We start from the raw sequence: 26,001 nt of genomic DNA on the forward strand, positions 1-26,001 counted from the left end.
TCTGTGAGATCTCCAAGTGGAAGTGTCAGGTGGAGGTAAGGGTGGGGCTCAGAGTAGAGGTCTGGGCAGAAGAGAGAAATTTAGGACTTAGCAGCACATTGGTGGTATTTAGAACTATATACCCCTCCAGAGAGAGGGCCAGAAGAGGGTCCTGAATTAGATGGGGAAGAAAATACCAGCAGACGAAATGCAAGTAGAGTGTCCAGAGAGGTGGGAGGGAAGCCAAGAGCATATAAGGTCATGGCAGCTGAGAGAGGAAGGTAGTTGAAGAAGGAAGGATTAGTCGGTATGCTGCATGCTTCTGGAGTGTCCAGCAAGGGGAGACAGAACAGGTCCTGTGTCCACTGCATTTGTCAGCCAGGAGGTTGCTGGTGACTTTAGCGAGGAATTTTCAGAGAGGCGGGACAGAAGCCAGACTGAAGAAGGTTTAGGAGTGAACAGGAGGTGAGATGGTAGAGACAAGATGTGCAACAAGCAAGCAAAACCTGTGGGAGAGGATTTGCTGGAAAGGAAAGCAGAGAGACAGCTTAGTAACTGATGGAAAGCAAATGGGGTTCAAGGGACTAGGGTTTGTGGTTTGTTTGGTTTGTTTTTGTTTTCCAGGAGCGAGACTTTCTGCGTGTGTCTCTACTAGAAGTACTGCTGAGAAAGCAAGGGGGTTGACTGATGTGGGAGAGAGGAGGTAGCTGAAAGAATGATGTTCTTGGGAAGGAGGGTTGGTGAGGATTTGAAATCCAGGGACAGTCCTGAAGAGACTTCCATTTCGGTCCTAAGGATAAGATTAATTCAAAATAGACTGTAGTCATGTGCTAAGTTCTATGGTATTGACCGTGTATATTCTAATAATTCAGAGGAGCCACCAGCGGAGGCAAGCTTATTGATGAGAGCTTCTAGGAGGAGAAGTGGTAACACTTAAGTGGGATCTTGGGGGATGAGCAGAGGCTGAAGAAGGGACAGTAATAGTGATAAAGAGGACGTGCAGGAGCCAGTGGAGTGGGCGGGGGCTCCTATGCAGAAAGCTTCCCTGACTGGAGGAAAGCGTTCTCATGGTCTGAGTAGCAGAGAAAATGTGGGTCACGTCAGCCAAGACTGGATGACGGCTCTTCAGTACCAAGCAGAGGAGACAAGATGGTCCAGCAGGAGCTGGCCCTGCACATGAGCAAGCAGAGAAAATGAAGAAAGCCACATCGTAGCAGGATGAAAGTCATAGCCACATTGTGGGTGACTGGACAAGGAGGGGTTGCTGAACTACAAGTCGGGATGTGATTCTGAAACCCGGTCTGAAGTTCCGAGCCCTCCAGCGAGGGTGGCCGCAGTGGAAATAGAGAGGAAGTGACAGATGTGAGGGGTGTTGGGAGAGAAGAACTGACAGGATCTAGTTGTCAGTTTGGACGTAACAGGAAAAGAAAACAAGCAGTGTAGATGACTTCAGGTTTCCTAGACCACGAGTCTAACGTCAGGAATAGTTGGGACTTCTTGACGTTCAAGGAGGCACAAATTGTCCAAAATGTTGAGAAGTCCGTGCTAGAGACGTAGATTAATTTCTGAGCTGAAAGCACCTTTTTCCCTGACGGTCAGCGTGGGTGGCACTTGGGGTCGCAGAGTGGGGGAGCTCATCCTTTGTTCTGGGGGAACAAGTGGAGAGAGTAGGGCAGGCAGTGGGTGGCCGGTGGTCTCAAGCTTGCAGGAGGTTGAGCCCCACATCAGCATTTGGGGGAGCAACAGAGACTAAGACCATGGAATTTCTTGGCATGGAATTTATGCATCCTGTTTCATTATTTTAATATGCTTTTGCTGCGGAGTCTTGGAAAATGAATCTCTTGATTCAGCCCATCACAGCCCTCAGGTTTGGCACGTCCTTTTTAAATTTAAGAACCTGCCTAGGAAAATAAAAATCCAGCATTTTGCCCTCACATTCTGTTCAGTTTTGAATATTGTAAATGAAACTGGAGAATAGAGAATCTAAGTTTTACTTCGTAGGGTATAAAATGCGATTGTTTTTTATCTTCATCTACCTATTTGTCTTAGGATTTTGTCTCTGTCTCCTCCTCAAGGGCCTCTTAGTCCTCTCCACAAACCACCTGCTTCCTTAGGGGTTATTGCTCCTTATCTGAAGGGGCTTTCTGGGTCAGAGAAGGGCCTTCCAGGAGGGAGGTAGCCCCCTCCGGGTTCCTCCACAGACTCACCCCTTCATAACAGCACTGTCTGCTGCAGCAAATCCTTACAGCAATCAGGAAGGGTTCAGAGTCCTGTTTGTGGAAAGAAGAGATGATTGCAGTACCCAGAGGAAGGAGGAGGGGAAAAGCCCAGGTTTCTGGTATTTGCCCTTCAGCTGTAAAATCTCAAGGACTCCCTTATGGATCTCCTGGAATCACTGTTGGAAATCCACCTTCCATTGGAGAGCTGTGCAGGGTTATCAGATGATCATTTCTAATGCCTTCCTGCCAGCTCAGCTCTCACACTTTGGATAAAAACTCAGGATAAAACTACAGAGTAATTTTCCATTTTGACAGTGTTGTTCTTCTTATTTGGCAAAAAGTTAGATTTCTGCATCTGGTACCTCCAGAATTTCTCCTGTCTTCTGCATGTGCACAGGGGCGTACAGATATGCACGCACACATAAGCTCACACCTCAGATGCCTTAGGACTGTAATTCTCGTAAGTGGGCAGAAGAGCTTCGGGACCAACCATACCTTCTCTAAACTTGGGTTGCCATAACTGACTAAACAGCAAGTGGAATTAAATATTACTTGCCGGGAGACTTCAAAAGACCACGTTGCCTCAAAGAATTTCTGAAGAGTTGTCTTTTTTCTCTCCTTCCAGAGGGCCAGTTAAGAGTGGATGCCAACATATCTGTGCATCATCCTGGGGAGCCTTTGGGCGTTCGAACTGAAGTGAAGAATCTCAACAGTGCCAGGTTCCTGGCCAGAGCAATAGGTGAACGTCAGCTATTACTTTTAATGTTCCTTTTGTATCCATTATCTATTGCTTTGTAACAAGCCACCCCAAACCTTCCTGGCTTATACAGTCATCATTTCAGTTTTCACAATTCTACTGATTAGATCCTGCCTCAGCTCATTCATGAGGCTGTGGAAGCTGGCACCTTGGCTGAAACAGAGGGTCTAAGGCGACGCTACTCACATATCAACGCCTTGGTGCTAGAGGTCTGCTAGGCTTCTCTTTCCTTGTGGTCCTTCTTCATTCGCTTGCCTAGCCTGGACTTTTTTGTTTGGTGATGGGCATTCTAGGGGAATGAAGGCAGAGGCCTCAAGGCTTCTTGAGTCCTAAGCTCTAGAACTCCTATAGTGTCTCTCTCTTCCAGCACATTCGATTCAAAGCAGATTCAAAGGGAGGATCCTTTTTATGGGAGGGTCTGCAAAATACTGTAACTCTGTTTTTCCATTTACCACATTCTTTCTGACCTGCATGAACTTTATAAAGTCATGTTTATTCGTTATGCATTGGCCATAATTTGACCTCACTGGTCAGTATATTTTTCTGCTTCTTACTGTTTTTACTAATAGATTGCATGTGCCTATATAGTCAAGTTTTGGTCTTATTGGAGCTCATACAGTCCCATGACATTGCTGACTGTGAAGACATTTCAAAGGCCTAAAATATTCTTTAAAACCAAAAGTATCTGTAGAGGAAGAGAGAATGTAGGGAGGGATTGAGTTTAAAGTGCATTCCTTCAAGGATGCACAGAGCACAAGCTATCTGGATACATTGCTGTGTGTTGAGTAGAGTCTTGGGTCTTGTTGAGAAAAGCATTGGAAACAATAGAGCAGAGATTCTCTAGTCTTGTGTGAAACCTTATCCTGAACCTGAAATGATCAGCCTCAACAAAGATACTGTGAGTACAAATTTTCAGAAAAACGGCATCCTAATGGTCAAGGGGGATAACTTACTCAAGGGAAAGGGGTAAGGGAAGGTTCCCACATGAAGATAGACCAAAGAGGTGGGACTCTTCTGTCTCTAAAAGGAGATACAGTCCATGTTTATGAAGCCATGAAAGGTTTGGGTCAGGGAAACCCTTACAGCGCAGTGTTATGAAGGGGAAGCTTGGCAAAAATAGAAGAAAGCTCCGCCTCACCCTGTGAATAGTAAGTGTTCTGGAACTCATTATTCTAGGAGGTGGTGACGCAACCTAAAAAAACAAGCAGCAATAGGGGTGCCTGGGTGGCGCAGTCGGTTGAGCGTCCGACTTCAGCCAGGTCACGATCTCGCGGTCTGGGAGTTCGAGCCCCGCGTCAGGCTCTGGGCTGATGGCTCAGAGCCTGGAGCCTGTTTCTGATTCTGTGTCTCCCTCTCTCTCTGCCCCTCCCCTGTTCATGCTCTGTCTCTCTCTGTCCCAAAAATAAATAAACATTGAAAAAAATAATAATAAAAAAAAACAAGCAGCAAGATTTTAGGTAGGTTTATCCGTAATGATTTACAAAGGAGCTCCCGAGACAGAATTCTGCCTGTGTTTTCACTCGGACCGGAAGAACCTCAGATTTACTATGATGGGCTTAATTCTCCAAGCCCATGATTTTTCCACCCCACGTTTCTCCCTACATCATGCCTAGTAGCTATCATCTCAGTGGGGGAGATGGGGAGCAGAAACTGACACATTTTGGTGTTGCTGCTGCTTGTCAGCTCAGGTAAAAAAGTTTGGATTCGGGTGTGGGAAAGTGGTATATGATGGTGTGGGGAGTAAAGGGGAGGCTTAAGCTGCTTTCAGAAAGAAGCTTTAAGAGTTGTGGCTGTGTTTTGCTTACCACAGTCTGCCTGGTTTGGTGGTGAGGGAGCATGGCATAGAGCAGTGGCTCTTAATCATGTGGGGTCATAGATCCCTATGAAAATTCTGGACTCTGTCTCCAAAAAATGTACAAATGCACACACCCACATTTTGTGTGTAATTTCAGGAGGTACCAGAACCTCTTGAAGTCTGTCCATGGATCCCTGGATAAGAACTCTTGATTGGCAGCGGTCCCTGATCTGGAGTTAGTTGGCCTAGATATTGGTCCTAACCCTTCTTCTACCAAGAGCTGTAAACTGGACTGGGTCACCATGAACCTGAGTTTTCTCAGAAAGTGAGGAAGCAGAACTTCCTAAAAGGCCCTTTCCGGCACCATTATCCTATGATTGCAATGAGAAAATATAGCCTATCAGGGAAGAATTATTATGAACAACTCTCTTGATTATTTTTGACTTGAAGATTGAAAAAGATTTCTAATTATTGCTTGATTGGATTAAAGGAATCAAAATATGTTACTAAATTACTATGTTTTTCTTAGACTATGAAATTCAGAGACAAATCAACGAACTTGAGAATGGATGTGAAATTCTGAATGAAACTCGCTCATTTGACTACAGGCTAGGGTGAGTTTGCATTGACAAGCATCTTGAACACAGCTGGGTGGGGCTCCAATCCAGGCTCACCACAGGCAAGCCCTGTGACCTTGAAGAAGGTACTTAGCTTCTCTGCATGAATGCTTTTCTCACTAGTGCAATTGGGAGAATACTGTATGCTACAGGGATAGAATATCCTGTAGGGCTGGCAAGAGGTTGAAATTGAACCAGACTTGTACATAAGTACTTATTACGTTCTGGCCTTTCATTTGCTTCTAGTTTACCCACTTTATGGCAAAAATTTCTACTTCCTTAAATTCTATCAGACTTAAGCTCTACCAGTTCAAGCTAGAGGTAAAGAGAGCTTAGGGTTGGTTACAGAGGTGTCCTTTGTTTTGTTTTGCTTTGTTTTGATAACTTTGACTCTGATACTCTGACTCCAAATTTTGAGGATTTTGTGCTTTTAGCAAGAGACCGAAAAAAGCTCAGAAGACGAGACTTTGAGCTGGTTAGAAGCCGGAAACATTGAAGCAATTTCTTCTCTCTTTTTTTAGTTAATCTAAATATTTCTCTTCCATTAATATAATTTTTTCATGGAGTCACGTAAGTGTCTGCCAAAGAAGGTGAAAGAGCTTGAATTTGCCCGTGGCTCTTATTGAGAGGGGTAACCCATTTCCCTTTGCACATATGTTAGGCGGTGCTGCACGCAATGTTTGTGTAACGTTTTCTTATTTAACTGTCATAGGTGCACCGTACCGATGAGAGACAAAGAAGGAAAACAAGACTACAGGTGGTTACTCCTCTTGTCAAAGTACCGTTACATGTTTGGGGTCAGGGGCGTATTTCAAATCCACTCGCAGAGTACCATAATGATCCTGGATAGTTTTTAAGAACCACTTTGTGTTTGTATTGTTGCATGATGGAAAATCTGGACTTCCTATTTTATGTGTATACTGAGAGAAAGAATGTTTTCTTCTTTTGGTAGCCTCAGAGTGCCTGATTTGACGAAATTCAACTGTTGGAAGACACTGTTGACTCACCTCTGTGTGAGAGTTGTTGAGCTAAGAGGGTGGCAGTTGAGGATGGGGCCTAGGATGTTCTTATATTCAGTGATAGATAAAGTAACACACTGAAGATCCTTGAGAAGATATGGGGAAAAAAAGAGATGTATATGTCAGTGGCATTTCCCTTCGTATCTCAGGTGATGCTATTTAATTGATAAACTAAACAAGTTGTACTTAATATGAGATCCAGAAATAAGGACAGGCTTAAGGTAAATTGAACCTTTTGTTTTTTTCCCCACTGAGTTTAGCAGATTTGAAAGATTGAGGTTTTAAGCGACAAAGTTGTTGAGGTTAGCCCACTGTTCCTCCACAAAATGCAGGAAGTGCAGCTCTTGCTGTCGATGACAAGCATCTTGAACAGAAGTAGCACTGTGATGTGGGAAAGAAACTCCTAAACCCTTAGAGTGAACCTCCCCTGAAGGGCTCCTCTCCTGTCTGTCGAAGTCAAGATTGTTTGAATCACTGTGATCTTCTCAGTTCAACCTGTTCTTCCCAAGAGCTTCTTTTTTCTCCAGTGTTGCCACCCTACTCTGTTTGTGCTGCTTTCTTAATCATCGTGGAGTTTGGCTTTTAGGTCAGCTAGTGGCTTTGGCTCAATCCCTCAGGTTAATAGGCGGGATTCAGGAAGCCTCCCTTTGGCTTTCCTCTTGCCATCGGAAGTCAGGCTGATTCACAGCACAGATTTGGCATTGAGGTGATGGGTTGTTTGCACGTCTGATCTATCACCATGGCGCCACCATTTGCTCTGCATTATCCTGCTTCTACGTAAGCCCTTTGACAAGTATAAGCAGAGAGAAAATGTTGGATGCTGGAATACAACAGAGGGAAAGACATTATATGCAATGGTGCAGCAGAGAGGTCCCGTATGCTCCTTGGCATGTACCGTGTGCTCCACGTCACCCCCCACAGTTTCCCCTGACAGCATGTTGCATTGCTGTGTGATTTGCATCTATTCCCCAGGAAATGTTGAACACTCACTAAACACACTGGTACAGTACATTTGCTATAATTGATGAACTGATATTGAGATTTTATTATTAACTAAAGTCTATAGTTTACATTAGGGTTCTCTCTTTATGTTGTATGTTCTGTGGGTTTTGAGCAAATGTATAATGACGTACATCTACTGTTACAGTGTCCTAGAGGATAGTTTCACTGTCCTGAAAATCCCCTGTGCCCCGCTTACTCGTCCCTCCCTCCCCAATAGCTTCTACATTTTATTTAGGCAAAATCTTATTGATTTCTTCCACATCTCAAGGTTTTCTTTTTCTTTGACTTTTCATTTATTTCACAGATACTGCTAAAAATAGTGAGAATTTTTAAATGAGGGAAAGTCTTTTTTTCTGCCTAATAAGTAGATTGTTCTCATTTGGTCCTATTTTTTGCAACCTATGTCTTTATGAATATGTACTTTATCCACAATTAGAAATCGCAGTGTGGCATCAACCCTGCGTGGTGCCTTTTTTGCTCATCATTCGTTTATAAGCATGGATGCTGGCAGATCTGGTGGTCTTGACCTGTAGAATACACTTGTCCAAAGACTCCTTCCTGGGAAACAGGGAGAACTGATATTAAGGGACATTCGAAGACATTGGCAATTTTAACACAGCAGCTAAACATGAAACTTTTGATGATAGGAGTTTTTTCCCGTTAAACAAAACACTTCCGAGTCAGACCCCATTTCCTCTCTGTGCCTAGGTTTATGCCCGAACCCAACCTTCCTCCCCTGCTGCTCTATGACACTGCATCTCTGCCTGCTGGTGCAGACCCGCAGCAAGTGATCAACATTGACCGGATTCGGGAGCAGCTCCCTGAGCTCCCCAGTGAGACCCGAGAGAAGCTCATTCAACAGTATGGGATACTGCCAGAACACAGCTTCGCCTTACTGGTAGGTATTGATCAGAGGCTAAAATAAACCCAGCTCAGCAGTTTAGGGTAATGCTCTACACTGTGGGCTCTGAGTGGAGCAGGCAGGTTGCTTCAGTTGTACAATAGATGCTTCTGAGAAGAACAAGGTGCGATGACCTTTGCTCACCACCTTTACGGTAAATACTCCTCAAAAAACCAGAAGATGAAGCAGAATCTCGCGTCAGTCATTTCTTCTGTGTAGAAATGAACAGCTGCTCACAGCAGCCGTGGAGGCTTCTTGAAGACAGTCCAAATGTTATGGATGAATGTTTTCCCATGTGTCCGCAGGACAAAAGAAAATCAATGTATAGGGTTTCTAGATGTCTAGCAGTATTGAACCATGACAGGGTCTGGCAGGAAGTTCGGTTCTCAAAAGCCAGCCAGCTGTTTCTCCAATTGTAGAAGAAAAACGTTTATTCCACACGAAACGTTGAAAACTCCGACTAAAAGTATCAGCCCTTTGAGGCTTGAAGATGCATCTTAAGGGGCTGTTAGAGAATCTGACACCACTGAGACCTGCTTAGGGATTTTCCATTCTTTTCAAAGCTGCCCGGGGCTTTGCTGTTTTCTTTGTCATGGCAACATTAAAGTGATACAGCCTCAGTGAGGGTAGGGTTTTGTCACAGTTGTCTCCTGCGTGCCTGTTAGGAAGTAGGAAGTTTTGCTGCTGCACGGTTCAGGCACTGGGGATATGCCACACTTTAGCTTTTGGAGCAGCGGAGTCTGCACAGACTCTGGATTTTTGGATTTTAATTAACCAATAATAACTACATAGGGATGCTGGAATGCACATATTTATATACTTCAGTAACAGCAGCCCTGCCATTTCTGGTACAGGGTTGGCGAGTGGATATTTGTTGAGTGAACGGCTCTCTCTTTATAAATCAGCTAATAGGAAAACTTCCTGGAGAATCTCACCTGAAAACTCCTCTTTTCCTCCCGGTAATGATTAGGCGTGCGCAGATATATTTTCATACTCCAGGCAGAGGTGACCACTGCCTGCCATGGGCTGAAATTTTGTCTTAGCCATAACTCTGTGATGGTTGCGGTGCTAGATTTTAATTATTTCATAGTGTGACTTGTTCAGTGCCTTGCAGGCAAAGGCTGTGTCACCCTCTCATTCGCTGTTCCTCAGCACAGATTAGCGCATCAGCAGTGCTTAATGACAGATCTTTGTGTGAATCAGTTAGCATCTTGGACAGAACAACTTTTAATCTGAAACCTCTTACAACTCAAGTATTTTTCCCTAGGTTGACATAACCAAACTGAGTTTTAGTCCTGTCCATCTTCCCCAACATCTGATCACTTGAATTTCCAGCCCACCGGACTAAATACGAAATGCCACGTTCTGGTTCTGCATTTTACAACTGCCAGATTACACAGGGGGCAGGAAGACTGGGACGGAGCCCACTGGGTCTTAGCCTCAAAGACATCTGTTACCTCTCTTTATTTGGCCTTCTGCCAGGTGAACACAGGCAGCCCTTGGAGGTAGCAAATGAAGAACCTAGGTTTCGTGGCCATTTAAAAAAGAATTTTTTTAACTTTTATTCATTTTTGAGAGACAGAGATGGCACAAACAGGGGAGGGGCAGAGAATGAGGTAGACACAGAATCCAAAGCAGGCTCCATCCAGGCTCTGGGCTCGAACCCACGAACCATGAGATCATGTCCTGAATTGAAGTCAGATGCTTAACCACCTGAACCTCCCAGGCTTCTCTTGGCCATTTCTTTGCTCACAACTGTGATTTTAGAAAAGAATCCACTAAATATAATGTTAAAAGTTATTTTTGTATATCAACTTCCTTTATAAGAGAGGTGAAAAGATCTCTCGGAAACTCCTCTCAAGATTATGGCTATTTCTCTCTGAGGCACGGACTGCAAATATACACTCCCTTTGAAGAGCATCTCTCTAACATTGTCACACTTGGCCTCTGACAAGCATGTGATGGTGGGGAGCGTCTGCCATCCCTTACTGAAAGAAGTCCTCTGAGGGCAGGGAGGTTTTCTTGTTCATGTTTCTGACCCAGGCTCCACTCGTGTGTCCTTCACAGGAGGCCTTGAATAAAGGCTGAGGGATGCCTGGTGAGTGGGTTTATGTTTTCATAGTTTAAGGTCCTGTTTAGGGGAACCCACCTTTCATTTCTTCAGTCCACCACTTTTATTTTCTGTTGCATCTCCTATGTAGTGGGTACTCAGTGGCAGAGATTAAAAAAAAAAAAGTGTTTCTTTGCTTTCCAAGAGTTTATATGTATACACACACACATGACACAGCTAAGCAGCTAACCAATAGATGCATAATGCAGGATGGGAGCCCGGGGAGGCAGTGATTACCTTGATCGGAACAAAAGGGAAAAACTTCAAGAAGGAGGTGATTTTTGAGCCAGTTTTGACGGGACTGGTCTTTTAATAGCTTAAAAATATGCTTATTTGTATAGCTTGCAGCTAATGTATTAGGTGATTCGTTGTTTTTTAAAGGGCCAGCCCTTGAAATTCCCAAGATGAGCGCAAAGAGAACTTAAAAGCAATGGAAAGAGAATGAGTCAGACAAATTGTTTTCCTGAAAGTAGGCATCCTGAGCTCTTTATGACTTTGTCATCATTGAAAGCTGAGTTACTCAGACCCGAAAATGATATGTTCATGTTTTTTCCTGCCTTCATCAGAAACACAACAGATTGCTGAGAAGGGCAGATGCACAAATCTAATGAACCATCTTTCAATTTAAAGAGTGCCCAGGAGTATTCATTAAATAAATAGCAGTAGTGGAGGTGTGCTTTGCTGAGCTTCGATTCCATGCTTTGTGCCTTCAGATTGCTTATTAAGTTAAGCATTTAAGCACATACCCACCCTCACACACATGCCTTACTCACAAATAACAGAGACTTCAGAATCTAACTCTGATCTTTATCTTATTTTATTGTCTGGTAAGGACTGAATTATGTATTGATAATTTAGGCTTGATATTTACAGAACCCTAATATTATATTTTAGCATCTCCCACCATGTCTGGCACATAGTAGGCACTCAGTGAATATTTATTCAGTGAATGGACAGACAAACAAGTAAGCACGTCAGATACCATTACAATACTCATGGAAGCCCTGGAAGAAGCAGCATTCCTGACAAAAGCATCTCTATTTCTAAAGATCAGATACATAAGCCAGTCTTGACAACCTAGCAAATCATGGAACGATACCTGACTCCTTGAACTCGGGGTGAGAAGACCTGGATCACCACTCTAACCACCCCAGATCCTGTGTTCCGATGCAAATCACTTGGTGTCTCTGACTCTTGTTTTCTAAACTGGTTTTGTCAGGACATTAAGTCCAATCTATATTCTGGTATTCTCTCATGAACCTTCCTGACAGTCACCTCCAAACAGAAAATCTGTATTACTGTTTTTTCCTCTGGCCACATAAAAAGTATCTTGCCCGACCTGAAACTTTGACCTATTTAGTTAACCTTGCTTCCCTTTCATAAGTCAGATTGCTCAATTGTTGACCTCCTTTGTAAGGATTAAGGAATAGAATTGTAGAAGCTGAGATCCAGGTATTAGGATTCTGAAAAATATGAGGTTTTAGTAGTGTAACAAGTCCTTCTCTGAGTCAGCATATTCCAGGAGTAATTATTAGAATGATCTAGATTATATGCATGTGCCGATAATCCCAAAATGATGTCTGTGGGAGTATCTCTTCCTAAATCTGCCTTACCTGATTCAGAGAATGCAAACAAATTGTAGTTATTTGCCTAAGCAGTACATAAAAATGGCTACTCGCTCACAGAAGTCTCTGTGGTTTATAGTGGTCACTTTTTAATTTACCCTTACAACAACCCTCTGAGGTAGATATTGCTGTTCTCCCCATTTTACAGATGAGGAAACATAACCTCTGCGGTTGAATGTAAGACGTTAAGTAACTCAGCCAAGCCTGTGGGGACTTCAGAGCCCAGGCTTTATTTACATGCCGAAGCTCTATTGCCTGCCTGCACGTGTAATGTGTCACAATGCCAAACAGGAATAATGTGTCAAGTTCATTGCTGTTTTGGATCACTTGATAGAGAAAATAGAATTTTTATGTTTGTTAATGTTTTATACAGTCCCACTAATGCTTCAATCAGGCACAGTCACAGACCATTGATTCAATTCGAACTTTTGACCACTTGGTTTTTAAGAGGTCAGACTGCCTTATAAATAAAAAATGCTGTCTACTAAATTTAGTGAAAATCCGTCAAATCCGATGAAAAGCAGATATTATGTCCATTTTCCAAGTAGGAAATTTAAGTCACCAAAAATAAATGTAAGCTCTCCTCTGCAACTTTGTTTCTCAAACTTGCTGCCTCAGGTTCTTGGCTCCTTCTGACTAAATCATCGTAAAGGGTCTGCACAGAGTGCAGAATATGTGGAGTTTGTGAGATGACTTTGCCTGTTGTTGGCCTCGTGTCATGCACCCTGGCACATGGTAGGCACTTGGTGAGGAACAGATATGAGCTCACAGGGTGGCTGGCTGTGTACGGAGTCAGTAGATGGAAAGATGTCCATCTCATCAAGATTTCAGTGGAGGGGGGCGCCTGGGTGGCTCAGTCAGTTGAGTGTCTGACTCTCAATTTTGACTCAGGTCACGATCTCACGGTTCAGTTTGTGGGTTCAAGCCCCGCGTCGGGCTGCATGCTGTGAGCACAGAGCCTGCTTGGGATTCTTTTGCTCTCTTTCTCTCTGCCCTTACCCTGCATGTTCGCACGTTCGCTCTCTCTCGCTCAAATAAATAAATAAACTTAAAAGATTTCAGTGGAGGAATGGCATAGCATCCCCAATTTAGTATTTCTTGAGGGCCTGCTATATGCGCCACAGTGCCTTATGCTGTTTTCAGATATAAGAACTTTATCTTTTCCGTGCCACTTTTAACTCTCCCAAGTAGCCCCACAGGGCAATGGGTTGAAACACTGACTAAGAGATAGTCTTGATTTCAGATCTCACCTCTGATGCTTTGGAGGGGAGAGCTCTGCAAAGGTGACTGGAGCTATTACCCTCCCCAGCTGAAAGAGGGGAGGGGATGATTCACTCATCCTAAAGATGATTGACAGAGAAGAATCTTCACTGAATCTAAAAGAAGCCTAAATGCAGCCAAGCAGACTCCCTAGAATGAGTTGCCGGGGAGAAGAGCAGTGGCACCGAACAGCTGCTAACTAACACATTGATTTTAGCTCCTCAAAAGAATGCACTTTCCCACCATTCCATTATTTTATTCAGTACCTGCCAGCTGTTCAAAGGTTCTTAACATATTAAAAATGTTGCATTTTAAGAAAAGTCCAGCATGGCCCCAGTAAGACTGCAGGAAAAAGTGGTCATGACCCGCCAGATTAGTGACCTGTGCTGCTGTATATGGCTGTCTTTCTTTTTGTATTCAGCCTCAAGATGTGTAGTCTTACTTGAACCACTTCATTTTCTCCAGCTGGTTATTCCCCACTTAAAGTCATAATCCTTTGTTTCTGACACCATGAAAAAGGTTAAAGTGACTCCAGGGGACCAAGAAACAGAAAAGATATCATGACTATGGTTGGTCGTTAAATGGATTGTTTTCCGAGAGTTTTGCTTTGAGTTTCTAGTAAGCTTGAAATGGCTTGGTTTGGATGAACTGTCTTTAAAGTAATTTCCCATGATAAATATCTGTATACCCATAGGTAATACTGCTTTAAAGCTAATAGTTTAAAAAGGCGTCTGAAACCATATTGACTGGTTTCAGACTGCTTAGATGTACTGAGGAGCAAAGCACTGGTCTTCTAACTGCTGCTGAAGGAAAATCCATTTGGTCAACATCGTCGCTCACCATTTCAGCTCCATGTAATTTTCGAAATTGATTTTATTCTTCATTTTATAAAATTGTACCCAGTGCTTGCCAGCTTATGGGTGCTTTTACAGTTAGTGTATGCACTAGAAACATAACCAATATTTTCTTCTGGTAAAGCTAAATAAAAGATGCACCTTCTAACTTCGCTCCTGCAAAACCAACAATGCATTTATTTCAGATACAACTAACAAAGGACTTTCAGAGATGAAGATCCTCCAGGCTCAGGGTCATTTGACCCCTCAGGGACACGCTCATTGGCCCAAAAGTACAGGGAGGAGTGAAGCCCCGAGTGCCCAACCTTGGGGATTCACAGGGGCTCTCTCCTTAATCCTTCCTGAAACCTGGTTTCCTGTTTGTGGAATGATTTCCTTTTGGGGACAATTAAAATACATTATTTCAGTTTCAGTCAGATCTTAGAGCCAGTGAGCAAGCACTGCCTTGAAGCTTTGTTGCTGGTTTTAAGCTGCAGCCAGAAAGCTGCTGTTGACTAACACAGGTTCTCTCCGTGTTGGGCCCATGTGACAATGGTGGCTTTAGGCACATTGAAATGTGATTGTAATCAGAATTGATTTCTTGACAGCATACTTTTTATGGCCCACTCTTGCAGATACAGTTTTCTAATTATGCCAATCTACCGTCACTGTTTATTACCTAAATTATTTGGGTTTTAATTATCCAAGGAAAAGTCTTATTGCTATATTGGTTTCCCTCCACATCCCTCCTAGAGTTAATATATCTTGGAAAACGTACACTTGTTTTCCCGTTAGTCTAAGCCAGATGTAGGTGTGAACCCTCCCCGAACGGAACCATTATCCTGAGTTAAACTCAGATGTGTTACTTCCCGACTCTGCTGGGAACACAGCACAAGTGAAATTGTTGGCACCAGAGTTTTGCTCAGATTGTAGGGGCTTCCAGACCCACTGGAAACATGACCCAGGAGGAAAAAGTATGAAGACCAAAATAGGACTGTAGCTCTTTCTAGTTGCGTATTTTATGAGACAGACTAGAGAGTATACCCTTGGTGTTTCTGGGCCAGTTTCAGAGCTGCTTCAGATCTCCATGTTCTTGAAAGTGGCCGTGATGGTTCAGGATTCTGACTTCGCCTGACACACTCAAGGGAGAGTGGTGTCTCCTGCGCTAGTCTCACACCACCAGACAGCTGCCTTTAGTTTTTCCCCATCCAAGACTCCTCTGGATGATTGTGTGTGTGTGTGTGTGTGCGCGCGCGCGTGTGTGCGTGCGCGTGCTCGCTCACTGCAGGATTTCCACAGCCACTTCTTGTTTCCATGAAAAGCAGAAGGAGGGCTCCCTCACATCACAGACCTAAGCCACCACCCCACTGAATGTCAGTCCTTAATCTGGCCATAACTTCTGCTTTCTTCCCTAGCACCACCACTCAGGCATCCCTACCTAGTTTCCATTTCATCCCAACACTAGCGTTTGATGCTATTTTTAGGGCTGCTTTTCGCAAAGTTGGTGGGTCTGCATTCTGTTCCCACTTTGTGAGAGCGACTGAATTCACAGGAATAAAGAGGGAACAGTGGAGTCCCCACTGATCCACAGATGCTGGGCCCTCTTACAGTGTTTGCAGAAAAGCTCAGTGGCCGCTCACCCCAGCACCCCTGCCACGTGGTGGAAGGGTGCGGTTCCAGTTTGTGTCTCCACCACATGGCATGTGAGCACCTAGCTCAGTCTACAGATGCAGGGTCTCCTGTACAGTCAGCCGCTCCCACCACAGGAATGACCTGCCCGGTTAGGTGTAAACCCACGCACAAGTTCTTCGTATTAGAAGAATTAGAATGCAGTTAAATGCAGCGTGCTTGATACCAAAACTATGTGAGCAGTAATGGGGTTGGTTTCGTAATGTCAGAAGGGGCATCAGAATTAGGCAGTGTCCTGGTTGAGGCATATACATACCCACTGTAACTTCTCTGAGGAGAGGGTGCAGAAGAGAAGCCCAGCAACTCTGGCCACCCTCCTGTCCCCTGGAGGCATAGGGTGGGAGGGGGTGGGTAGGGGGGTTGAGTGTCTTCCTCCCTGGTCTGGGGGCAGGTGTGTGTCAGGCCACGGCGGAGAGTGCCAGGTGGTGTAGATGTACATTGGCAGAGGCAGAAAGAGAACTTGCCATTTTCTCCTAATTTCTCAGTTAATTGCTAAGGGCCTTTGCAACATTTTTAATATGTTAAGAATCTTTGAACAGCTGGCATGTACCGAATAAAATAATGGAAGTGGTGGGAAAGTGCATTCTTTTGATGAGCTAGTTGCTTCACGTTGTGCCTGGCACTGGTAGGTGCTCCGTCTTGGTCCCCAGGAAGGCAGCAACATGATATTTTCTTCCTCAGCGGCGGTGTAGCGTGGAGATAAAGAGCACAGACCACAGGCGTTCAGATCCCAGTTCTGCTGCTTTCTTGCTGTGGAACCTCAAGCGAGTTCATGCCTCCGCGTCCTTGTCTGTGAGAGAGAGTTCTGCTAGGATCCACCCAGGGTTGTTGTTAAGAATTAAATGAGTTAACGCAGAGACAGCACTTAGAACAGTGCCTAGCCCCTCTTGTTGTTACTAAAATGTATTATCATTGCCAATGGCGGCGCAGCCATGCGCAGCTCCCCACAGGGCTGGCCGCCGTTCTCCATGTCTAGCAGCTATTCTGGAAATATTCCTGAAAGCCTCCTAACTAGCCCCGGATTGCTAATCTAAGGTCCCTTTAGCTGCCATGTCACTCCCTGCCACATAATCAGCTGTTCCTCAGCTTGTACTTTGTGGGTTTTTTCTTCTCTGAAGTCTGCCACTGGGCAGCTGTCTCTGTCAAGTTGCATTCTACTTCTAAATATAGTCCAGCTAATTTCTGCCCTGTCATCAAGTTCAAAGGCTGTGTGACTTAGAACAAGAATGGTGGTTGGGAAGGCAGCCCTCATCCTATCCCAGCTTCATAGTCTTCCGACATTTTGTCGTCTCTGAAGGTAGAATGTAAAAAACAGCATTGCAAAAAGACGTTGCTTCCAGAGCCCGGCGCAAGGGTAGATCGGGGTTCCTTTGCAGAGCAGGCGGTGAAGGTGAGGCGATCCCTCTGCCTTGCCTCACAGCCACATTGACCAACTGACAGGTCCATTAGTGGTGGAGGGTTCCTGTCAGCCTCTACGAGGCTGACCTGGCATTGGCGCCGGGTGTAATTGAATGCTTCGGGAAATTTGATTAAAATGTGAATAGGATGCTTCCGGGTCATAGAGCTACAAAGGCTGTCTGGCTTTACACGAAAGGCAGGACCAGTTAGTTGTCCCTGCTGCGTTAGCTGCAGCTGAAGGAACAATTTGTGTTACATTCAGCCAGGAGACTTGACACCCCGTGTAGCTAGAGTGTCGGCTCTGATGTAGGATAGGTCAGTCCGAGTCGGACGCTTGCATGTCGCCTTTGAGAAGGAAGTTGGGGGTTCCCTAATGCAGTGGCCTTTTTGTGTTGCTCTTCATACGGTTTTTATGGAAAGGAATTACCAGCACACTGTTTTCCTGAGAAAACCAGATGGCTGCACTGCCACGTTCACCAGGGCCTCAGAGATTTGTGCCGAGCTTATTAGCAGTTGCCGACCTCCTAAGAAAAACTAAGAAGACCTTATCTAGAATGCTTGAAACGCGGGCTTGTGATCTAAAGAGCCAGAACAGGCAGCCCATGTGTGACTTTGTATTGATCCGTCATTCCCTGGGCGGCAGCGGCTCGGCCTTCTTCAGCCCTGCCGCGTGTAGCTCGCCCCATTACCATCACAGATTTTCACATCCGCTTCCAGTTGTGTGCCGGAGCCGCGTATCCCCCAGCGAAGTACGGTTCCAGCTTGGAGAGGCTTCATCACAGCACTGACACAAAAAGACAAACAGAAATCTGACTTGCCATGTTATCCATCCAATAAAAAAACCACCCAAGGGTAGAAGAATAGATATTCATCACGTCCCAGCAACTCAGCCAAGCCTGGGAGTTCAAGTGCAATATTTCTAGGTGGATTTAGAAAACCTTTCCTTGGCAAAGCAAAGAGCTCTGCTTCTGACAGCTCTTTTCACTGGCGGGCCAGCCTGTCTGCGTTAGAACAAAGGGAATTCTGCCCGTCTGATTTGGGCCAGATAGTGGTTTTCTACTTCCCCAGCGGTTTGCTGTACCATTGTGGAAGTTTGAATACTTTTCCATAAGTTAAGCAAAACTTCCTCTTCATTCTTCCTGCATTTGCCTTTATCTGCAGTCAAGCTTTGGCTGCTGAGGCGGCCTTTGCCCTGGTTTAGCATGAGCAGAATAGTAACATTGGCTTGAAAAGAGATTCAAGAGATGATTATGGGATTATTCAGTAGGCTTGTCACCAGAGAATTTATCTGTTACAAAGGGCATGTAGATTTTTTTTTTCTTATGGAATTTCTACTTTAGCAACCGTGTGCCTGTGTGTATATTACGGCATCTGCAATAGCTGAGCTTTCAGAGAACTTTTGTTCGTATGTCTTGCTTCTTCCCAGTATCTTGTTTTTCCAGAAAGTTCTTTTGCTTAACGAAGGTTCTCTGAAAGGGCAAGGGTTCGAGAGTGAAAAAGACCATTTCGGGGAAAGTGTGGTTTTATTTGCATTTCAGCAGGTAGGAGAAATCTACTAAAAATGTGTTCCCTCTGCATTTGGAAGCTTCAGCTTCCCCTGTGTGAGGGGAACATGTTTTTATCTTTCTTACTGAGAAACAAAGGATGGACTTAGCCACATTTTTTGGTTCTGCCGAACTGCTCTGAGCTGGCAGTTAGCTATAGTAGTTAAGGCACTTTGATGAGTGCCTTGGGGTTACTCTTATGCATAATTGTGGCAATTCTAATATTTAAAGGTGAACATGGTATGATAAAGAATGAGCGTTCACATGTGATTTTTTTTTTCAATGCACATGGTGATGGCAGCAGACATTAATTCCATCCGTGGATATTTACCATGTAGCTGCCATGGCCCAGCACTGACTTAGCTCTATTTATCGAGTGAACAGGACAGAATGGCCCCTGACTCACAGAGCTGACAGTCCAGAGGGGAGACATAGTAGTCTTCTTCACATCTCCTTGTTGAGCCCACCCAGGTGATTGTTTTCACAGAGCAAGAGGAGAGTCAGGGTTAGCTGTGTCTAGTTTGGCTCTGAAGGTCCGGAAGCCACTGCTGCCTCCATCAGCTGTGTGGTCTGAGTCGGTCACATGTGCCTGGGTTCTTCCTCATTTTGGAAACATTTGAGAACCATTTCTGTCATTTTGGGGATGATGTGAAGATGAATATAGTTACGATCCACTTTTGGTTTTTCAGAGGTAGAATATTCTGTCTGTTCCTTCTTCATTTACTTCTTTTCCTGCCTTCTTATTCTCACAATCACTGGGACTTCCAGCAGAGGATAGGCCTGGAAAGAGAAAAGACAGTGAAGTGGAGCCAAACTTCATGGGCCCGAAGATGAAGGAAGCAGCTCAAGGGTAAAGGGTGTAGGGTTCACAGGGCTGACGGTGAGAGGGCGGGTGAGTTTGGGGGACAGTGGATTTCATTGCCCTCTGGTTCACCAAGCCAGGCTTTTGGAAATATGTTCATTCCTTTGAGAAAAAGCTATATAAAAAGTGCCATGACAGTAGTAGAAGTCAAATACTTGCTGTTTACTGAAAGTGATTAGAATTTTCTGGTGGCATTTCCATGTTTAGGAAAGTACAGGTAGGTGTCTCAGAGGAGGCAGAGGGTGACAGTTTCAGATTTGCCTTCAGAATGCTGATCTTTCATTTTTTTGGATATATATATATATGTATATATATATATATATATATATATATATATATATATATATATGAATTTTTTTTTTTTTCTTTACAGAATGAAGTTGGCCTACTGGAGTTCTTCCAGAATGTGATAAAAGAAACTAGGGCAGAGCCAAAAAAAGTAACTAGTTGGGTCCTCAACATTTTTCTGGGTTTTTTAAAGCAACGGAACCTTGCTGTCAATGAGAGGTGAGTAGGGTCTGGGGATTCTTTCTTCCTTTATGATGAACTCTGTGTCCAGAAGCAGTTTAAGTAGGGCAGGGCTGGTGTTTTGTTCTCCGTCGTTCCCCTTAAGATCTCCTAACAAGATACAAACACCCTTGTGAATTCCAGATTCTAAAGCTATCCGCCATCACCTCTGAAATTTCATTTATTTGTTCCAATCTCTGACTGTCCGTACTGCCCTTTGTACCATGCAGGGCTGGGGGCCTGAAGATGAGTAAGACCAGGAGTCTACAAGCTGGTGGGGAATACAGATCTGTAAGAAAACAGGCATTCACCTCAGTGTGGTCCTGTTAGGCCGCAGGCACACAAGGTGCCATGAATGAACACCAAGGGGGCCTGGCCTGAGGCCAGAAGATGACAAAGGTTTCCCGCAGAGGATATGCTGGAACCAGGCCCTGAAGACCTAGTGGGAGTTGCCAGGTGATGGGAGGGATGAGGGGATTCTGGGCAAGGGAGTGGCCATTGGACACTCAGAGACGAGCAGGCATGGAGGCTTAGGAAACCCAGAAATTTCGGGGTGCCAAGGGGGCACGCAGGAAAGCTCAGGAGAAAGCTGCAGAGACCACCAGAGGCCACCGTGCAAACACTTCTGTCAGCAGCTCTCAAAGCTATAGATCTCCAGCACACTCCAGTTTCACTCGGAGGGGTGGAATGGAAGAACAGACCAGAAGCAAGGAGCCTGTTGTCAGAGTGCCAGTAAGAAATGCCATGGGCCTGAGCTGAGGTAGATGGGAGAGCAGTTATCTCACATCGCATGACTTCCAGTTCTTACTCGGACAGCGGAGCGACATGGAGGATAGTGTTTTTCAGCCTGGCGAGAGCTAGAGGAGGAGGAATGAGTTCAGAGGGAAGGGGCGGGGCGTGCTGAGCTGGGCTGCCTGTGGGACAGACATCCCCCTCACGGGCATAACCAGGAGGCAGGCAGATATATGATCTACCACTGACGGGAGATATCTGGCAGGTATAAATCCTAGAGTTCTCATTTGTTCGTTATTCAGCACATGTTTATTTAGACTCTGTGCAAAGCACTGTGCTAAGCATGGGAAGATCAGTCAGCACACAGATATAGTCCCTGCTCTCTGAGCTGACAGTCTAGAAGCTGGTGATTATAAAGCAGTGAGCTAGCAGGTGCCCTGAGAAGGCGAAGGTAACAGCTAAGCTAAGGCCTGAGGGAAAGATGAGTAAGGTTAGTCAGGCAAAATCCAAGAGGTAAGAGTGTTCCAGGTATAGGGAATAGCACGGGTAGAAATCTTGAGGTAAGTTCAGGCATCATACTTCTGGCAATGCAAGTGCATAGTCCAGTATGGGTGGAACGTGGACTTCGTGGCTTTTAGATGGTACTTGAAGTTGTTAAAGTGGAAGAGAACTGTCAGGGAGGGTACGGCCTGATAAGATGGCTGAGGAAGGAGCCGGAGATGCTCTAGACTCTTAAGTGAGAAGCGTGGGCAGAGAAGGAGGCAGCCGAGAAGAAGTGGCAGAGAAGAGGAAAAGTAGGACAGAGTTAGCACCACAAAAGCCTAAGAAAAGGAAAGTTTCAGGAAGGGAGGAGCAAGCAGCAAATTTAAATGGGAGAAGGAGGGAGAGTGAATTCATCAGGAACCCCAGGCTGATGGCCGGGGCCTGGCAGGGTCCCGGTGGAAGGGGGAGCCCAATCTCAGCAGGTGTGTCATTTGTCTCAGCAGCCTCCCATGGCCACGGAGAAGTGGAGGAGGGGGGGACAAGCATATGTTGATACGTGATTCTGAAAAACTATTCCCTCAAAGGAGGTTAACACCATACAGTGCCAGTTTCACATCCAGCCTCTTGCTTGCAACGTGTATATGTATGTTGTAATGTGGCATTTGGGATCAATTCACTTCCTCACTTAGCTCCTTACCACCAGTGGCCTTGGATGAGTTCCCCTCTATGACCCTCCATTTCTTCACACTGAAACAAAAATGACAGTACCTGCCTCCAAGGGTTTTTGAGAGGAAAATGCACAGTGCCTGGCACATAGTGAGCCCTCTGTGTTAGTTTCCTTCTCTTTGCCAGGTCAGTATATCAAGTACCAAAACAGTGGCCACCCTCAGTCCCCTAAATTCCTGTGGCATCTGTGGCCTTTTTGTCGTTCATTCCTGTCCTTTCAGGTTTGGCCTCTCTTCAGAAACTCCACTCTACACTGAAAATATTGTGGCCTTCAGTGAAGACTGGAACCATCTAGAAGAGTTTATGGAGGAGATACAACTGTATCTTAAGAATGGCCTTAAAGAACGGATAGGATTTGGTGAGGCAGAGGTCTGGGCAGCACCCGTAGGGAGCCAAGGGTGGAATGGCAAAGAACTGGCATGTTTTTAGACCGAGGAGGAGCATAGCTTACAGGAGAAGAGAATGGAAAACGGCAGCAAGCACTGCTTCCTGTATGGTTGGAGCAGGGCTGGAATCTGAGGGTGTGGGAAGTCACAGGGGAGGTTAGCTGTGAATCCAGTAAATACGTGTAGAGCACCACTAAAAGGACCCCACCCAGGCCCTCAAGGAATTCTCCATCTCCTGGGGAGGACTAGACTCATGCATCAGTATTTTATTTCAAGGCAGAAAGGGGTGCTTCCTGTTTTAGAACTATGCACAGTGCAGTGAGAGCAGAGAGGAGGGAGATTGATGTTGGCCAGGAGAAGCTGGGAAGGCTTCGAGGTGTGGTTTGAGCTTTTGGAGGAGTTACCGATCTGATCTTTAAATGTATGGTTTTCCATGTTATTGGCTGTGATTCTTAAAGTCACTGACTTTTCTTGGCAGAGACCTTAGATAACCTTTGGTTCAGCTCATTCCTTCAGCAGACAAGGTGGCATACCTCAGGTGGTGAGCTGCTAAGACTGGAAGCCACGTCCCCGGACTTCCGAGCTAGTTTTTTTCTATATTGGTCTGTAAAATTAGGGGTTTGCTCGACAACCATGTTGGTAGCTGTTAAAGGAGCTAAGGTTAATAAATTAGCTTGTCAAGTGCACTTGGAGCCCCTGGTATTTACCCAAACAGTTCATATGCACTAGAGTTTTAAGAACCCAAAGGGTACCCCGTTCTAAATAAAAGTATATGTAACTGTTCCAAAAGCAGGTAAAGAGGAAGCTAAACAATAGCTCTATCACACAATTTATGTAGATCAAGAGCCGAGGATCCAAAACCAAGCTGTAGGCATCCTCTTTCTACACAGTTCAAAGAACCATTAGCTGGGCTGGATACACCAGCCTCACCTTGGAATAAACAGTAATTAGTGCACAACTCAGCTGCTGGGGCTAACATTTCCAGAGCTTAGAACGGCCGTAGCTGCGGAGCTTCGCAGTAGTCTCATGATGACCCCAGGCAGGGAACACTCTGGAGGTCAAGTTGGTAAGAACCGATTTTGCAAATTAGCACTCATCTTTAAAGACCTGTCATGGTGTTTAAAGGGTCCAACCAGAAAAGCTCTTGTTGAACTCGGCTTTTTAATTATTTTGAGCATATTGCTTTGAAAGTTGTTTTTCTGTTAACTCCTTCTAAATCTCTATTAATAACGGGTTTGATGTAGTTAAGAAAGTGGAAATTACAGATACCCTGGCCAAGCATTTCGTGGTGAGATCAGGCAAGCCCCACCATCCAGTTGTCCAGTCTAGTTGAGTGCCCCAAACTTCAGGTCAGCCAGGGGCAGCGGTTCCTGAGGCACTAGCAGATCAGGGCAGGCTTTTGAGCCAAGAGGGGCTTGATGGTGAAGGGAAGGTAAGTCCAGCAGTGTGATGCATGGGATAGCATCCAAGTGGGGCTTCAGGGTTCAGAGCCTGTTAAAGATCATTCTGGCGGGCCTGTGAGCGAACAGTGCGTATGACTTCTTAAACCAAAACAAAGAATATGTGACAGAAACCATGTGTGGCCCACGAAGCCTTAAATACTTACTCTCTGGCACTTCCCGGAAGAAGTTTGCTGACCCCTGGTTTAAAACACGTTTGGTGAGAGCTGGTTGAATCTCATGGTGGAGAGAACTGGACCCCGAAGAAGCAGCGGCAGTCTTGGGAACAGATGTGCTTCCTTTCCCTGGCAGCCTGAGGTGAAGGCAGAAGACCACGTGGGAAAGAATGCTGGCCGGTGCTCATTATCGGGCCAGGAGTGAATGAGGGACAACCAGGGAGAGGGAAGAGATTGGAGGCCCAAGGAGAGGAGTTTTCACAAAGGGCTTTAAATGGAGCCCAGAAGTCAGGGTGCAGCAGAATGGGGAAAGCTGTTACGCTTGGCAACAAGCGAGGAGGGGTGTGATTTTTAAGAGAACATCTTCTGTAGAGGGGGAGGATTGGTGCTGGAATGGCACATGCTTACGAGGACAGATAGTAGCCACTAATGCTAGATATTTATCTGTAAAAGTAAGGTAAGAGACCAGGCTTGCAGACTCCGAGATCACTTGCAGACATTTTCAAGATAGGAAGATCTGAGCATTTGTGAGGGTGCATGATTAAAGCCAAGAGAGAGGAAACAAACATGCAAACGGGATCTGCAGGAGTGGAAAGTAATGGGATAAAAGCATGGGTTGAGGGGTTTGTTTGCTGGAAGAGGAGGAGGAGGGCATGATAGAAATTTCTGAGTCGTGCATCATGAGCTGCTGTCCTTATGAAGTGAGAGGTGGGGGCAGGCGCTGAGAAGGGAGGTGGGAAGAAGATGCCGTGGCTGTAACAGTTGCTTTGGTGGGGCCACCGGATAGGGGTGTGGGGAATTCATCGAGAGGAACACAAGGATTATTGAGCAGCAAGAGCCACCTGGATGTCCAAGTCCCAGTGTCCTCCTCCAGGAGCTTCCTGTGTCCCATCTTAGCAGAAGTAGAGAAGGTGGACTTTGGGCTTGAAATGGGTGCAGAGATGGAGATGGGCTGCTCATTTCTCTGATGCAGGGAGGGGGTAGGGATGTGCAGTTGCAGAGGTGGCAGTGCGTCTGCTCCCGATGCAAGCTGGAGGTGGTGTCGTGACCCTGAAAGAGTGCTAGCCGGACTAGAGGAAGTGGGCAGATTGGAAGGATCCCTTTGTACCTACACTGGTCTCAGGGGATTGGAAGCTGGCATGCAAAGCTTAAGCGTTTAGGTGTCAGATTCTTCTTAGTGGAGACACACTCACTGTCCAGAGACTGGCATCTGACAGCAACAAATCAGTAGCTTGTGCCTCGGCTGCCAATATGTTGCAAATCTGATGATGGTTTATTTATTTAACTGAGGAGTGGGGTCTTTCAGGATCCGTGTGACAGGTACTGATCTTTGTCATTGTCGTATTCAAGGTTAGCCCTGGTATATCTGGAATTAATGTAGGCGGTATACCAGATAGATATCCCTGTTGGTGGGAAGAGTTCTGTGACACAATTTCTTACTGACCGACTGTGTGTCAAGCATTTGTGGGTACAGAAAGATGAGTGAGAAATCTCAAATGCTGTTAGGTCAGTGGAAATATTTTATGGTGTACATTTACAACCTAACTAACGAATTAAGGTCATTAGATGAAAGGCAAAGTATTTTTAGTTATGTCGTGTTCTATTTCTATTCTCCATCTCCATGTCCCTTATATCATCAACTCATATGGGAGAAGGGACCTTTTCTTTTTTTCATGCTCTAGAAATCCAGTTCAACCTCAATGCTTATTATGGGTTCTATACACTGTCTACACTCTAATCAGCCACTGTATTTTCTAGGATTGCAGAGCATCCAAGGAACCCACATTTTTAAAACAAACTGATTCTTTATTACTTGTCAGTAAGGTAGAAGGCTGGAAAGGGGGTTTATCAGTTTATTTCCCAGCCCTCTGTCCCTCTTGCTGCTGAGATTTAATCAGGGTGATTCACAGATGTTCCGAATGCCAACTTAATAACACCAGAC

General features: G+C 45.1%; 1 protein-coding gene across 2 annotated transcripts in view; it reads left to right on the plus strand.

Annotated features, from left to right (window-relative positions):
* GATB (glutamyl-tRNA amidotransferase subunit B) overlaps nucleotides 1-26,001 on the plus strand; it is an 85,216-nt gene that overhangs the window by 41,474 nt on the left and 17,741 nt on the right. For both annotated transcript variants that reach the window (XR_003968300.1, XM_030312928.1), the window contains exons 6-10: nucleotides 2,824-2,937; nucleotides 5,280-5,364; nucleotides 6,080-6,124; nucleotides 8,097-8,286; nucleotides 19,984-20,117. Coding sequence is in view for 1 of the 2 variants with exons in the window: in XM_030312928.1 (XP_030168788.1) it covers nucleotides 2,824-2,937; nucleotides 5,280-5,364; nucleotides 6,080-6,124; nucleotides 8,097-8,286; nucleotides 19,984-20,117 (568 nt within the window). In the remaining variant the exon portion in view is untranslated. The remainder of the gene's footprint in view (nucleotides 1-2,823; nucleotides 2,938-5,279; nucleotides 5,365-6,079; nucleotides 6,125-8,096; nucleotides 8,287-19,983; nucleotides 20,118-26,001) is intronic.

Source organism: Lynx canadensis, chromosome B1 (assembly GCF_007474595.2).
Source record: "Lynx canadensis isolate LIC74 chromosome B1, mLynCan4.pri.v2, whole genome shotgun sequence".
In the NCBI taxonomy this organism is placed as follows: Eukaryota; Metazoa; Chordata; class Mammalia; order Carnivora; family Felidae; genus Lynx; species Lynx canadensis.